This window comes from Argentina anserina, chromosome 1, assembly GCF_933775445.1.
Source record: "Argentina anserina chromosome 1, drPotAnse1.1, whole genome shotgun sequence".
NCBI lineage: Eukaryota > Viridiplantae > Streptophyta > Magnoliopsida > Rosales > Rosaceae > Argentina > Argentina anserina.
The window spans coordinates 7,244,544-7,259,304 of record NC_065872.1 but is presented as its reverse complement, the minus strand read 5'-3'; the positions used below and the strand labels follow the sequence as shown (position 1 = coordinate 7,259,304).

General features: G+C 41.3%; 2 protein-coding genes across 2 annotated transcripts; both read right to left on the bottom strand.

The window, feature by feature from the left end:
- Positions 1 to 87: 87 nt before the first annotated feature.
- On the bottom strand, positions 88 to 4,999 carry LOC126805109 (extra-large guanine nucleotide-binding protein 1). The gene is made up of 8 exons (XM_050532216.1): positions 3,702 to 4,999; positions 3,450 to 3,587; positions 3,255 to 3,359; positions 2,980 to 3,165; positions 2,413 to 2,593; positions 1,720 to 1,949; positions 1,102 to 1,265; positions 88 to 871 (listed from the first exon to the last, which is right to left on the bottom strand). The coding sequence occupies exons 1-8, from the start codon at positions 4,878 to 4,880 to the stop codon at positions 280 to 282; spliced, it is 2,775 nt and encodes a 924-aa protein (XP_050388173.1). The 5' UTR covers positions 4,881 to 4,999; the 3' UTR covers positions 88 to 279.
- A 2,033-nt stretch (positions 5,000 to 7,032) lies between these two features.
- Positions 7,033 to 8,442, bottom strand: LOC126800854 (protein JINGUBANG). Its single transcript, XM_050528277.1, has one exon. The coding sequence runs from the start codon at positions 8,416 to 8,418 to the stop codon at positions 7,033 to 7,035; it is 1,386 nt and encodes a 461-aa protein (XP_050384234.1). The 5' UTR covers positions 8,419 to 8,442.
- Positions 8,443 to 14,761: the final 6,319 nt, after the last annotated feature.

The window sequence follows — 14,761 nt, the reverse complement described above, 5'->3', positions numbered from 1 at the left end:
ATCTTCTATTATCCAACTTGTTACACAATTGAAAAGCTGCATTATCATTCCAGGATTGCATCAACGCTAGTAATGGAAAAACACAAGTGAAAATCAACTGTATCCCGTAATTGCTTCATATTATCATCTTTCATATCTTAAACCCGCAAGGACAGGTCTGGTGAAAAAGGAACAAAGTTTCTAATGCTCATATACAAACCATTACATTTACAGTGGATTTACTTTGGTCTCCCACCGAAGTCAAACTCATTTACGAGCCTTGTCAATTTGACATCAATGTCAATAAGAGCTTGCCTCGGTGCTGTAGACAGAGTTATAATCAAAGCCGAAATTGCCTCTCTCTTCATCCCATTTTAAAATCTCCCTCGAATATTTCAGAGCTGCATCTACACTATTAGGCTGCAATCCTTTCACCAGAGAAACATACAGTTTCTTTCCAGTTAGAGAAGAATATAACCTCTTGAACTTCACTGCAATGTAGTAGGCTGCTAGATGACCAAGTGACGGGCTACTATTGATGTTGTTGCTGCTGTTATTGCTGTTGGACCGATGACGGCTAATCACTGGACGGAAATCATCAAGCCAGTCACACTGAGCAAGTGGTACCCGTTCTACCTTTTCCTCAAACACGTCAAACTTGTTAAGAATCAAAAGGAAGTCCATCTGTTCAAATGTTGGATGAGTAATGATGCTCTCAAAGAAACTTCTGGTCTGCAGCATCTTGTTTGAAAAAGACCCATTGCCATCCACAGAAAACTCATCATAGTCACTCAAAGATACACAGAAGATGACCATTCCAACATCTTCAAACATCTCCAACCATTTGCAGTTTTCTCCAAGTCCTCTTGCATTTACTCTAATAAGTTGGTACCTAAGAAGCAACCATATACAAGAGAGGTTAGAGTACAGTCAAACCCATCAAAGCAAGAAGTTTCAGCATACGTACAAGTCGCATAAAAGTAATATAAGTATAGCAATCAATGTGTCAAACAGTTCAAGGAAACTAGGTAAATATTGATACCATAACTTCAGGTTGTTTGCATAATTTGTTATCTGCACACAAGTTTATTCATCAGGTGTTCAGTAAACACTATAACAGACCTTAGCAAGGAGTCCTGCTGATCATTACTATTGATGTTATCTTCAGATGCTGACTGAGGAAATGAGAAGTCTACACAAGCGAGCCCATTCGAAGAAGTAGCACCTTCAGCGTACAGAATATCCAGATCCGAGGGCTCATAGTCAACTCTCAATATGTCAACAGCCTGAAAAGGGAAAAGGAAAATAAATGAGAATTTAAACAATTAATTAATTACAAGGCCAAAACAAAATTGCTCCAAACACTTTACATCAAGCGAGCATCTCTTGGAGTCAACCAAAGCTCAATCTAACTATAGTAAACTCTAAACATGTCAAAGGATGTAATCATAGTGATAGACGTACTTTTTAAGGGCACTCTCCACCTAATAATCTGTTTCCACTCTTGTTTCAAGTGCCCTTTTAAAACTACATCTGTTTAGTTAAGGGATATACAGATCTCAAATGGAACAAAGTCACCTATATTATCCCTTCCAAGATATTGGGCACTCCCAGCCTTTGGGGCCAAATTGACTCGGTAAATTGGTTTTTCTTTAGTTCTAGGTAGATTATAAAGCAGAAATTCTCGTGAACAGCATGAAAATATTGGAAAATGTTAAACCCAGAGCACAGGCATCTTACCCTCTCTATGAAATAAGTAGCAACACTAGGTAACATTTCCAATTCACTTCTCCGCTTGTATGTAGCTTGAACAGCAGAATCATTCCACAACTCCTCGACCAGTGGTGCATATTCGCGAGTAGCAGCTGGGAAAATGGCTTCCAGATCACCTGATACCATCGTCTTGAGAAGCCAATCAGAAAACGCTTTCAGTCTCGGGCCAATGGAGTAAACAGTTTTGTCGTTTTTCCCTGTTGTTAAAGCAGATGATATTAGTGTCAACATAACGCCAACATAACGGCATGCAGAATACAACCTTTTGATTTTTGCCATTAATATTATGACACCCAAGTAAGTGATATAACGACAAATAGAACAAAAAATTAACAAAAGGGGATTGCTTTTAAGTGGTTGCGTATTCAAAGAGAACACTTCACAAAATGAAGCCTGCACAACTTTTGCTAACTTGCATTATTTATATTGATAGTAGTTACTTCTAATCTTGTAGCACATTAATCATTGATATTCCATATGAGGCGAACATGTAGAGACTTATGCAGATCAGTTACTTTATGCTTGAATTGTTCCGTATCAAGCTGTAATGAGAGGAGATGAGGAGGTGGTGGGGGGGGGGGGGGGTATGGGATGTAAACTATCACGTGTGCATACATGTATGAAGTCAAAGCTGAGATGGACTAGGTTATGAACTCATACCACTAACATCCAACTGACTGGAAGAACATTGATTTCTGATTTCAGCCAAACTTTCCTCTTCAAAACGCTCACGTCCCTCCAGTAGTATACCAAGATAGCCATATACATTGCTCTGTATTGTAAACTTGATATTTTCACGCTCATCTTCCGAGAAAGGGATGGCTTTATATAGAATCTTGGCCTGGAAGGAAAATCAATAATTTGTTAAATAACGTATTTCTTTCGCATTCCACCAAAAGAGGGAGCACACCTAAACTATACTGAGAGATTCCTCCTAGTGAAGATACTCATTGACTATCTTTTTCCAGCACGTGTGCTTATATTACACATGATCATGCATGAATATAGCTCAATTTAGGCACACCAATAAGAGCAAACTAAAAACTACAACAAGTATACTTTAACGGTAACAACTACACAAAAACGTACATATAGAACATTGACACAATGCCAAGATTCTTGTAATTATAGCCTCCAAAGATACCAAAAGGGTTACTTTGGAATCAGGCTCCTCTTTCCTATATTCCTATAAACATCACAGACATGCATCCAGATAAAAGCATTCACCTGTTTGAATATAGTACTTGTTCCAGATCCATTATATCCAACTAAAAGAATTTTCTGAAGTATTCTCTGCTCAATGTAATCTGGTACAACTCTGCTACCAACATAGCTTAGTGAATCTCCACAAGAATTCGAAGACTTAGACGGGACTGGCAGTGACAAGACAGCACAAACAAGCTTGGTTCCAGCCTGAAATAGTGATTAACATTATATTAATAAACATGAAAACTAATTAAACAAACCAGAAATGGAAGTGCAGGTATTATCAGAAATCCTACCTTGCCCCATATGTATCCTTTAGTATTTTTCTGGCCCTCCTCTTGGTATGACCCATCCTCATTCACCCAGAAATGCGGGTTACCAGCACATTGAACTCCCGCCAACTGCAATATTCAACAAAATAACTTTATTTAACCCTGCACATGAACTGTTGAAACTAATAACACCTAGTCTATAAGTGTAGAAAGTTCAACCTGCAACATCCTGAGCTCAACTTTGGTAATCTCCCGGCCATTTATGTAAACCTGTGTGTTGCCATTGCTAGCATCAGCCTTGATGGGACCCCCAACACTAAGATGGGGACTGATTACCTTTGAAGGCTTCTGTCCTTCCTGTAAAATTCCACGGCAACAAGGTATTATAGCTAAGCTTGTCACAATTTCAGTATCAGACTTGAAAAAACCAAGAAAGGAAAAAAATAATTAAATAAACGAAACCATATTCACCTTTCCCCAAAGTCCAGAAACTTTATCATACCAATAGTTTCCTGGTTTCAGCTTCTTCGGAGGGTTTGAGCACGTCTGTAACAAAACCAGCTCCTCATGACAAAGAGGCTGTCCATTCACACAAATGTAATCCGGAGGCAGCTGATTTGCTTCACAAAACTTCTCGGTCTTCATCACCTGCCGAACCTCCAAATCATTCAGCAGCCGCTTGAGCATCCTCGAACACTTCCCCAAACACCCTCTTTTGCTCTCATCAATCGGAAGCCCAATACAACCCACACACTTCCTCCCTTCAGGCATCGACCCCATAGCTCTAAGCACACAGCAACTACAATACTTAGCATCACAGACAATGCACACCTCCTTCTCAGTGAACCTAGTCCCCTTAAGACACCTATAACAGCACTTCTTCTTCCCTCCTTTGCTCTGAGGCTCCCGCTTCGCCGGCGCAACCTCAGCCTCATCTTCCTCACCACAATCATCATCAGACTGAATGTCGCGAAATGTCACCACCGGCGGTCGTTTTACATCGGAGTCTACAGGCTTAGTGGAGGAGGAGACCCTAGACGACGGATAGTCCAAGCTCAAAACGGACTCCGACGAAGCCCAATCGGGCTCGGGTTGATTCAATTCGCTGTTCAAATCCAAACTCTCCTTCCCAACGCTCGGAGCCGTCAGTCTTCCACCGCTCCAAGCCCAACCGCCATTGTTCATATCGGAAAGCTCACCCGACCCGTAATTCAACCCATTCGAAAACTCCAGCGCGCCGGAGCTACTCAACTCTCCGGACAACTCACCCCCGGCGCCGCTCTCTACCGCTCTCTCCTCAAATCCACTCACCGACGTCGGCGAAACCGTCGCCGACTCCAACCCTTCCAGCTCCTTGGTGGTGTCGTCCTCGCTGCTCCGATCGAACGCAATCACTGAAGTAGGCGACACCGTCGACTTCAGCTCCTTCGAAAACGTCTTCATCAGCGAACCGGGCGCCAGAACCGGCTGGACCACCGGCAACGACAGTTTATCACAAACATCCAGCTGTCCGACCACCGCCGCCACGGGGATTCTGTCGACGTTGATCGGAACTGCCTTCGGGAGATCATAACTCACCGGAGGACCTTTATACTCTACAGCAAACGAGTACTGAACCCCATCCTCCACCTCCGACGCCCCTGTCGGCATTGTGGAAGGCGAATCGAATAAAAACCCTAACAGGCAAAAGATATTAAGCCGGAATACAACCGGCTAAACATGAGGATAACAAAAACAGGCCAAATCTAGCAAACGTGGGTTGGGGAAGCAGAGAGAGGGTGGAATCCTCAGTAAATGGATTAGGGAAAAGGAAGAAGAAGGAGAAGGAGGTATGGAAAGTCACCAGGGTAGCGTTTTGGGAAAGTTGGACAGAGAGAGCAACCACAGCGAGCTGGTTTTGGACTTGGAATCTTTTCTTCTTTTTTGGGGGCTTTAGTTACTTTTCTTCTTTTTCCTCGGGGTAATTTTTTTATTTTTTATTTTTATTTTATTTTTCCTCTTTTCGGTGGTTGGGGATGTTGGTGGCCTGGTGGGGACTAGTTACGGGGTACTTTTGTCTTTAGTGCGGTGGTGCGGGTATCGGAGAGGATCACGTGGAGGGTATAAGGGACTTTTTTCGGGGGTGGTCGTTGTGGAATGTGGACTGTTCAGGATTTTGTCGACTGTGAAGTCGGAAGTGTGTTTAGAGGGGAGTGACAGTTTTCTGAGCGTGTGGATTCTCTGTTTGTCCTTGGGAGGATGAGAGTTGTGGGCTTTGGATAAACGAGGTTGCATTAAATGGAGGAGGACTTGGATTAGAAATTGCGACTGTAGTTGAACGAGCAAAGATTATCTTTTGAGGAACATATCAAATATTGGTCGGATCCGGCATGTATCCGACGAATTTTGAAACGTGTCATAGTTTTGTATTCCCAAAGAATACATGACGGAAATGATCAAATACGCACAAAAAATTACCGGATATGCGCCAAAATGGTACTATAAAGACAATCATACAGTATTTGAGTAAATAATTGGGTAAATTCCTCTTATGATACCCGATGTTTGGCTATTTGGACAATTTGATACCTGATGTATGAAAACATACAATTTGGTACGTAAAGTTCTCAAATTTAGACACTTAAGCTTGAAGTATGGATGCATTTACTGACTTACTTAAAGCACTAGAGTTGTTTTATCAAGTCGTTTATTTCCTAATAATAAGTCAACAAATAATTATTGATCGAGCTTGAAATGTATATCGATGAATACCTAATCACCAACGAAAGTCGAGTACTATACAGTACTTGTAACAATAATACGTACATAGTTTGTTTTCAACCTTTCACTTTAATTGACTAATGTACGTACTACGTGTCTACGTCCAAATCACAGTTAATTAAGGTAAGGTTAGCTTAGTTGCTTACAGCGTCAATATACTAGCGTGCTAGCGTTCTGGCCGCGGCCACCTAATTAGTCTAAACATTCCTAATCGTGAGTTCGCGACTGAGATGTTCTTTGGAATACACGGGTAGTTCACTGTTAAGAAGACTTCTGGTGACGCAGTTTTAGTTTACAAGCTGAATTCTTTTCTTTCGTCCCAGGAAAGTGTATACAGCTAGATTAGAGAATCAAAGATGGTGTGAAGTCTCAATAATTGACTCATCGTTATAAAGAAACGAATGTTCGTACATTATAACCATTTAGTCTTGTTGGCGTGCTTCGATTCCATGGTTTATTAATGTTGAAAAACGTTTTGTTCACCATTAACTAAGATATTATTACTCATCTTAGTGTTCTATCGTCTTCATTTTTGATCCATTTTCAAAAGTTGGGTACAATGGTACACATATGATATTTATTATATCGATAGATACTTTGATGATACATGCATGTACCTAAAACAATATTAGATGACGTGCATAGTCAGTGTTGAATCAGCATTCTTTTGGCCAATGAAACTTGATCGATTAGAAGCTTGATCTTATATGATTTTCAAATTTGAGGACATCAATGACAAAAGAATGCCAACAATACAACCATAGTTAAAATCGATCACAATAAGTCAATAACTACAACTAAATTAGATGTACACGTACAGTACCAAATACTTACCAAATGAATGATCTAGTGTGATCGATCATATGTTCATGTACGTGTTCTTCACGTTCTAACGATCAATTAGTAAGTGTGAAGTTTCCACTGATATCACAATCCAATCCACTTATCCACCAACAATCTTCAATGTTGTGTAATCATATCGATCAAGAAGAAAAGGAAAAAAAAAGGCTTACTTATATATCCAGCTGAGAAAATTCAAACCCTAAAGTCTTCTGGAACCCATTTTTCCACCGCGAGAGGTGAAGCTACTGCGCGAGGCGAAGCTAGGGGCTGAGCTCAACATCGGCACGCAGTACCCGTCCGATGTGTAATGCTGGTGCTTCTGGTTTGGCACCATCGGCGGTGCTTGCTCCGAAACCCTCCACATCTTCACCGATTTGTCCAAACTCCCAGAATACACAATCCACCGCGTCTCCGCTGAAGTAGCCTCCTGGTCCTTCTCCACCGCCAAACACTTCACCGGCCCGGTGTGCCCCGTCAGCACAGATAAGCAAATGTGATCCCCCTCCGACCTTCTCCACACGCATATCCCCATATCCGCCGAGCCACTAAACACCAAGCACCCGGCCGCCGCTAAGCATAGAACCGCCAACTTGTGCCCTCTCAAAACACCGCCGTGTTGGAGATTCTTTTCCCGCTCCCAGAAATTAACCAGACCATCCGACGATCCACAGTATATAATTGTGGCCTCAGGGTTCACCGCCAGCGCCGTAACTGCGCACTCCTGTTTTAACAGCGTCTGGGAGAAGAAATGCTTCGTTCCTTTCCCTTGAAGCTCCTTCCTCCATATCTTGACTGTTCCGTCAGCCGAACCGGTGAAAACTAAACCATCAAACCCCACCACCAGCGCGTTAACGGCGTCGTCGTGAGCGTTGATGGACTCCAAACACTTGAAATCCGAGGCTCTCCACACCTTAAACGTCTTATCCCACGATGCCGAGTACAGCAAGGTCTTATCTTCGCTCAAACTCAAGCACGAAATGGCGTCAAAATGCTTGATCCACAAAACCTTTTGGCTATGCCGTCGCACCTCGACGTAGCTACTCGGCTTCATGGAGCACTTTATGAAATTTTTCATAGTCGGAAGGGTCCCGACTCGTTTATGCATGCTAGGGTTCTTGGATGACACTCTCCATACCCTAATCTTCCCATCTTGGTGACCAGTGAATATTTTCTCATTGGCAATTATGATCGCCTTCACCAAACCGGAGTTGGACTTGAACCCGGAGAATTCATTCTGTTTCTTCCAGATTCTAATGTTCTTGCTGTCGGAACCGGTGTACAACAAATCTCCCGAGGCGGCGAGGGAATATATATGGCCTTCCTCGCGGACGAGTGAGCCCATAAGGACGTTGGGGGAGTAATTGGTCTCCCTGACCGCATCGGGAGAAGCATTACTGCTGTGCATGTGCGTGGACCAAGGAGACTTGCTATATGGGGAGGGAGACCCTTCTCCGCCTAAATCCGCGTCGTAACTCGGAGGACTAGGGCTGCCGTCTTCAACGTCGGAGCAATTCTTCAACCGGCCGAACTTCTGTCCACTGGTGTCTTCGGAGAACACCTTGTTGCCTCTCGACGAACCCTTCATGATTAATAAATGGATTAAAGAGGAAAAAACCAGGGAAATCTACAGGTAGATTTTTCCTTTTTCATTTTTTATTTTGTGAGTGTGAAAACGAAATGGATTAGCTGCTAATGAATTCGTTTTCTGTTTTTGCGCCTGAATAGGGTTGGTGGTTATTGTGGATGATGGGTCTAGCCAACAGTCGGGTGCCACGTAAGAATGATGGTCCGCCGTGTAGTAGTGAAATGACGGTTTTGTGTGAAAGGGGTTGGGTTGTGTCTGAGAGGGGCTAGGTGGCAACAGCAGGAATGAAAAAATGTTTGCCTCTGCATCGGAATCTAATTTTGGGTTATTACCCGCCTCCGGGAGCGGAGCAACGGAAAAGGCGGGGCTAAATGTTTGACTGGGTCAATGGACAAAGGTGGGCCTTTAGTCTTTTGGTTTCACTTTGAGAGAGAAGAAAAGAAAATGAAAGAAAAGGGTACGGCCCGAAGTATGGAGTACAAATTAGGGGTGGGCACGGGACGGGATGCCATGTCCCGTCCCACTCTTTTGAATCGGGACGGGATCGGGACGGGACGAGGATTTTTAAGAATGCATTCCACTCGGGATTAATTCCGGTTGAGACGGGACGGGATCGGGACGGGACGGGACAAATCCCACCTTTTTATGAAGTTAAATAAAAACCTATATTTTTATTTTTTCATAACAAAGTAACATTTAATAATGAAATTTTAACAAAAATAATGCATATTATGTTCAAAATATTATAAATTACCATTATTATTTGATTTGATATAATTTTAGAGTTATTAAGAACATAAATTAGTTTCATTTTGATACAAATATATAAGAATTTTTAAGTTTTCATTAAAGGTGGGACGGGATGGGACGGGACGGGACGAAGCGGGATATAAATTATTCGTCCCACGTCTCATCCCACTAGAATGAAGCGGGACGGGATCGGGACGGGATCAGGACGGGATCGGGATTTCCGTTTTTTATGCCCACCCCTAGTACAAATCCAAATGTAAAGTTCAACTATGTTTTTGAAGAATTCAAGTCCTTAGGAAAAGACAAAAACTATACCATTAGCATTACGAAGGACTAATTGTTATTCCATATGTAATTCACCTTAATACTAAATAACATTCTCTTAACCATGCGCTGTGAGATTCAACCCATCTACGTAAGTCGTCAAATACTCGGAAGAGATAATTTATAAATAAGTACGATCCCGATATGCCAAATTTTTTTTCTGCAAAATAAAAAAATTGCATTCTCGTAAATGTATTCGACCGTATTACTTGAAATATGAGGGATGACTAAAAGATAGAACTACTCTTACTGACACGAAAATAATCATAATAATTCCAGAAGAGTTGTTGTATGTTGGTGAGCTAGTTTATCTAACACCAAGTAGCAGTGGCGGACTTAGGATTTAATGTTAGGGTGAAATTGAATTTTTTTTCTCAACGGAAGTGATCATAAAATTTTTCAAGTATCAAATATTAATCTAAAATATATTAGACATACACTCAATTAAGTATCAAATATTAGACTAATAGATGTTATAAGCTCTATAATAGATCCAAAATCACACACAAGAATTGAAGGAGAGTGATTTTTAAATTTTAAGCCCATTTGTATTGGGAGAATGTAAGAAAAAGAAATCCACACAAATAGAAGAAGAAGAAAAAAGGCTGCAATTGAGAATTGAAGTCAGGTGAGCTCAGTACAAGTTGTATTGGCTAACCGAGTCTGCTAGGCACTCTTTTCTGATTATGGTAGGCATGTTACAAATTTCATAGGCAAATTCCTCGGTGCACTCCAATGCGCAACATAGGTCCGCCCTTCCATAGTGATTACGATTTTAAATCTCACTTATATAGCAAGGAGTGATAGATATATTTTAGGGTAAATTAGAAAAATGTATCATCTCATATTATTAATTAGAAAAAAACCACAACTTATTTCTCAAATATAAAAATGTCATCTCAATTGATTAGAAATCAGAAAATAGTCAACAAATTTAGAACAAAATTTAAAAAAAAAATCACTTTTTAATATTTTCTTAATTATTTTGCTTTTTCTTACTCTTTTTTTCATTATTCTTTTAATTCTAGTCATAACTTTACCGTCCGGCGATGAATTTAAGAGTAGTTGGTACCGTTGGAAAGATATTTTTCCCCTTTTTCATTTGATACCCTACTCACTTTGAACTGACAACTGTATAAGGCGCAACAACCCCCACAAAGGGCTATCTCCGTCGATGACGGAGCTCCAAGCAATTTTGGCGAAACCGAAGTTCAAGGTTCTCTAATTATAGTTATTCTATTCGTTCTGAGCATACTCATATCAATTTCTTTTGAATTTTAACATAATTTCGCATATTTTGTAACGACCCCAAAATTTCAAGCTTAAAAACTCAAATTTTCAAAGTCGTTAAACACCAAACGATCTCAATAAAAATCGAAATCATAAGAACTGTCACAGCGGATCATTACTGAGTTCATGATACAACTCAGACAAACCAATTATTACAACCCAAATTTATTATCCATATTACATAAAAATGGAAATGTAATAATCCTCACAATTTCTCACAAAACCATAAATAAATCCTCACAAGTTCTCACACAAATCCACAATAAAACCTCACCACAAGCAGGATGATGAACGACTTCAAGTCCCTAGAGATGTCCTTCGATTCCCACTAATCGACACCTGCAGTAGTATCCCCTACACCATCGAATTGGTGCACCGGGATTGTCAACACAAACCTGGTAAGCTTTATAGCTCGTATGAGTAAAATAAAACAAATATAACTTGCATAACAATATATATGTCAATCCACAATTAACAAATATAAATGCACTCATGAGACAATGGACGGCCCATCTGGTTGTCCCGAAAATATGAAAATGAAAATACTCATGAGAATTTGGCCAACCCCTGTGTTTGCCCAAATGCAGTTATAATACGAGTACTAATGAGCGTTGGTATGCCTCTGTTACCCCTCATATAGTACGCCGCCGACGTTGGGTAACCTCCTCGCTACCCAACGCTCGGCATAGGGCAACCTCCTCGCTACCCTACGCCCGACATAGGGCAACCTCCTCGCTACCCTAGGTCCAACATCGGGTAACCTCCTCGCTACCCGATGTCTGGCAGACAGACTAGAGCTCTAACTGTATCGTAACTTTCGCCCGGCCAAAGGCTAGGTTCCGACATGCCACACACGTCCGAAGACTGGTCCGAAGACATAAACACGTACAATAATCTACTTATTATTGTACAAATTTCATCACGTACTCAATATATAATTCTCATCACCACTGTGATCATAATTCACAAACGATATCCTAACAGTATATAATATAGCAAACTATATATATATGTACCTATTTACCATTTATACCATATATATACAATCCACTTTATTATATACATGTCATATTTCTTTAACACGCCCGAAGACAAAACGATTTAACAAATCACAACGTTAAAATCACGTACAATAATCTACTCATTATTGTACAAGTTAAATCACATGCTCAATATTTAATTCTCGTCATTCGAAATGACCAATTCTAATGAATTCATAACAGTATATAATATAGCAAACTATATATATATAGTACTTATTACCATTTATACAATATATATGTAATCCACTATATTGTATACATGTTGTAATTCAATATTAAAAACTCTTGCAAAATCTTGAATCACCGCAAGGGTAGATTCGTAAATAAGTGAGATTTTACTCACCTTATCGACTCGAGCGTAAATCCACAATTTCCGAAGATAATTCCTTTCCTTGCTTTATCGATCACCTTGAAAAGATAAGAAAAGAATTTAGAAACGTTTCGTAAACCTTTAAATGCCGAAACAGTAATAATCGGTTACTGTTCAGTAATTTTCGGTTTTACGAATTTACTGTTCACCGTTACTATTCAGTGTTAGTGTTCACTGTTACTATACACGGTTACTATTCACAGTTACTATTCACGTATTAATGTACAAATACATATCCAATACGTATCGTTGTACGAGTACATACTATTTACGTATTTATGTACGTATAAATAATATTCAAATGTACGTACTGTCTCAGTAAATAATAATTACCGTATTACTATTCCAAAATTACTTTTTACCTTTAGTAAAAGTAATTTAAATTTACAATTACTGTTCGTAAATAAAATTTACATTTACCGTACGTAAATAAAATTTACATTTACATTTACCGTACGTAAAAATAAATTACAAAATTACACTTCTCGGAATCACTGTTCACGCCACCGCACGTGGCGGCGCGTGGGGTACACGCGCCACCCGCCGGCAGGCCGCGCGTGGGGCACACGCGCCGTGGTCACGACACCGCCGTCCCCAAAACCTCAGTTTTCCTGCCCTCTTCCTTCCCACGGCCTCATGCCGTGCCTAGCCACCCCCACAAGTCCACACGCGCCGCCTAAGGCGGCGACATTTCCCCCCCAAACCCTCCTCCTCCGATCTCCTCCAACACGAATCAAACAACCACAAAAATCACAACCAAGCATCACAACAACCTAATTAAGCTAATCCTCACCTCAATCGAGCTTGAAAACCACCGGAGATGGCTCGGGTACGGCAGAGCAGAAAACGCAGAGGTTGACGTCGTTGGTGGAGCTCCGGCGTGGCGTGAGAGGGCGAGTCGACCTCGGGGTCGCCTGTGGGGGATGGTGCGACGCCTCCTAGGCCGGCGGTGAGGGCCACGTCCCCTTGTGAAGGGAGATTAGTGGTGAGGCCGAGAGGAGAGGGAGAGAGTTTCGGGGAGGAAGAGAGAGAAAAGAGAAAGAAGAAAAGGGAGGCGGAGAGAAGAGAGAGAGAAGGGTTTCCTGAAATGGAAACCCTAATCACAAAAATACCCCTTTTATACTCGTTTTCAAAATCGGAAACTAACTTCCGACGTTAATAACTTTCACCTCCGATGTCCGATTCGAACGCGTCACATATCCACGAACTCGTATCGACGAGTTCTACAACTTTAGTGAAGAAAGTTTTCGCAACCGAGCAACGGAATAAAAGTCGATAAATAGGTTGCGGTAACGTCACGTTTTTAGGATTAAACGTTCCGAGAACGTTTACGTTTTAGCTTCGTAACGTCGCAAACAATCACATTTATTCTAATTAAATTTCACAATTTTATAGAATTCAGATCACACTCAAATATTGTTTGAAAAAAAAAACATTAGGGTTATTACATATTTAGACATTCGCTCTCGGCATGTCACATTCGCTATCACACTACCTATTACACCAACTGTCACAGTACCTATCACACCTGCTATCACACTCCATGTCACACTATCACACTACATGTCACACATGTTGTCACACTAACTATCACACCCCATGTCACACTACCTGTCACACCCGCCATCACACATGTCACATCCACTGTCACACTTGTTGTCACACTACCTATCACACTAACTGTCACACTCGCTGTCACACCCTCTGTCACACCCATTGCTATACTGTTTTGTGTGACTGTTTTGAGGAGAAGAAGAAGAGTGACTAGAAGTAACGAATCTTTGTATATTGTTATGTGATCTTGAACTTTTCAAATCAACTCATACGATCAAAAATATCGAAATTAACGTGGTGTCACACCCTTAGCCACACTACCTGTCACACTACCAATCACACTGATTTTGTTTTGTGATGTATATTGTGACATCTAATGTGATATCAACATTAATGTGATGTCACACCCCCCAACCACATTACATGTCACACTAATTTTGTTTAGTGATGTATAGTGTGACAGGTAGTGTGACGACTAATATAATAGGTAGATCGGAGACATGGTACCCAATTAGAAATACAAGAATATTTTGAAATCAGAATATGCTATGGACACCCAAAAGGTGTTGTGCGCACCCATTGATGATTTGTCTTCACTGACTTTGGTGTTTTCTGATGAAGCTGCTTCCAGCAACTACTGCCACCCACTCCATCTCTGCCACGAAATCTCAACCCAAGCCAGCTTCTACTTCGGTCGAAATCGACGAAGGTGGCGGTGGAGGCAGGAGCGTATCTCCGGCGCGACATCGTGAATGCCCCAATATGAGAATCATGGAGCCTCCGACGCCGTACTTGCCCCTCTGACGAGGCTATGAAGATCTGCGCCGTCGTTGGCCTTGGCTTTGGATCTACGTCATCGTCATTGGCTGAGTGACCGTCGTCGTTTGCTTTCGATTCATCTCCCCACGCTTGGCTCGTCCGAAGCTCGTCGATCCTCTCTTTCCTCAATAGATATGATCCGACTCTCATTGGAGCTCTTGGCCTAGTGTCTAGTCGACCTCAATCAGAGCTT